Below are 1,413 nucleotides of genomic sequence, written 5' to 3'. Positions count from 1 at the left end.
CCACCTCAGCAGCATTGAGGCCACCACGGGGCCACATCGGGGCCACCACGGGACCACCCTGGGGCCACCAGGGCCACTGTGGCTGCACCACAGGCATCTGGGCCACCGTGGCCACCCTGGGGCCACTGGTGCCACTGGTGCCACCACGGGGCCACCAACGCCACCGGGGGGCCCCCTGTGACCCCCCAATGTCCCCCCAGGGCGAGCGCAAGGGCACCAACAAGTACTACCCCCCCGACTTCGACCCTGCCAAGGTGGGTGAGGGGCGTTTGGGGGGCTGGGGAGAACTTGGGGGGGGTTGGGGGCTGGGAGGGTGTCAGGGGGGATTTTGGGGGGGTTTAGGGGCGATTTTTGGAGGTTTGGGGGGAACTGGGGGGTGTAAGGGGGGATTTGGCGGGGCTGGGGAGGGTGTCGGGGTTTTGGGGGGGCTGGTGGGGCTGTCACGGGGAGTTTGGGGTTAAGGGGTTTTTGGGGTTCTGGGGGTCTGCCAGGGGGGGCTCAGGGGGTTTTTGGGGTGCTGTGGACCCCCCTGACGCCCCCTTTTTCCCCCCCAGCATGGCTCCCTCAACAAGTACCACCACAGCCACCCCCTGCGGGAGCGCGCCCGGAAGCTCTCCCAGGGCATCCTGGTCATCAGGTGAGGGGAGGACACACCCCAAAACGGCCCCTGGCACAGCTGGGGGGTCCCCAGGACACCCCTAAACCCTCCCTGTGCCCCCCCTTCAGGTTCGAGATGCCCTTTAACATCTGGTGCGACGGGTGCAAGAACCACATCGGGATGGGTGAGTGGGGCTGGGGGCAGCTTTGGGGGTGTCAGGGGGGTGTTGGGGAGGTTCTGGGGGGGGGTTGGGGGGGTAAGGGAGAGGTTGTTGGGGGTTTGGGGGGGCTGGGGGATGTCAGGGGTTGGTTTTTGGGGAGGGTCTGTCTGGGGGGTTTTGAGGGGGATCGGGGCATTCAAGTGGCCTGGCAGCGGAGTTTTTGGGGGCGGGGGGTGTTTTGGTGAGTCCCAGGGGGTTTGGGTGCTCAGGGGGGCCCTGAAATCCTTTAAGGGGTGGGTCTGACCCCCCCTACCCCCCACCCCCTCCTCCCTCAGGCGTCAGGTACAACGCGGAGAAGAAGAAGGTGGGGAATTACTACACCACCCCCGTGTACAGGTGGGTGTGACACCCCTCCCGAGCTCTGGGGACACCTGGGGACACCCCCAGGGCCCCCCCCCTGAGCCGTGACCCCCCCCACCAGGTTCAGGATGAAGTGTCACCTGTGCGTGAACCACATCGAGCTGCAGACGGACCCCGCGAGCTGCGACTACGTCATCGTGAGCGGGGCCCGGCGCAAGGAGGAGCGCTGGGACCCCCGGGACAGCGCCCAGGCCCCGCCCCCCTGTGAGTCCAGGATGGCCCAGTAACACCAGTA

The 1,413-nt window shown here is 67.1% G+C and overlaps 1 protein-coding gene across 1 annotated transcript; it reads left to right on the top strand.

Moving 5' to 3' along the window:
- Window positions 1-167: 167 nt before the first annotated feature.
- On the top strand, window positions 168-1,407 carry LOC113942542 (coiled-coil domain-containing protein 130-like). The gene is made up of 5 exons (XM_027633650.1): window positions 168-254; window positions 555-637; window positions 727-782; window positions 1,094-1,154; window positions 1,240-1,407. Exons 1-5 carry the CDS (start codon window positions 189-191, stop codon window positions 1,403-1,405), a joined length of 432 nt encoding a protein of 143 aa, XP_027489451.1. The 5' UTR covers window positions 168-188; the 3' UTR covers window positions 1,406-1,407.
- The last annotated feature ends 6 nt before the right edge of the window (window positions 1,408-1,413 follow it).

The sequence above is a fragment of the Corapipo altera genome, unplaced genomic scaffold, assembly GCF_003945725.1.
Source record: "Corapipo altera isolate COAL_440 unplaced genomic scaffold, ASM394572v1 58289, whole genome shotgun sequence".
Taxonomy (NCBI): domain Eukaryota; kingdom Metazoa; phylum Chordata; class Aves; order Passeriformes; family Pipridae; genus Corapipo; species Corapipo altera.
Note: the sequence above shows the minus strand (reverse complement) of the source record. Positions and strands in the feature narration are given on the sequence as shown.

Bases quoted from the DNA above. Each gene is read 5' to 3' on its own strand.
- LOC113942542 (XM_027633650.1), top strand. From the start codon at position 189: ATGTCCCCCCAGGGCGAGCGCAAGGGCACCAACAAGTACTACCCCCCC. The intron at 255-554 runs GTGGGTGAGGGG...TTTCCCCCCCAG, and splicing joins CCGACTTCGACCCTGCCAAG to CATGGCTCCCTCAACAAGTA. The intron at 783-1,093 runs GTGAGTGGGGCT...CTCCTCCCTCAG, and splicing joins CAAGAACCACATCGGGATGG to GCGTCAGGTACAACGCGGAG.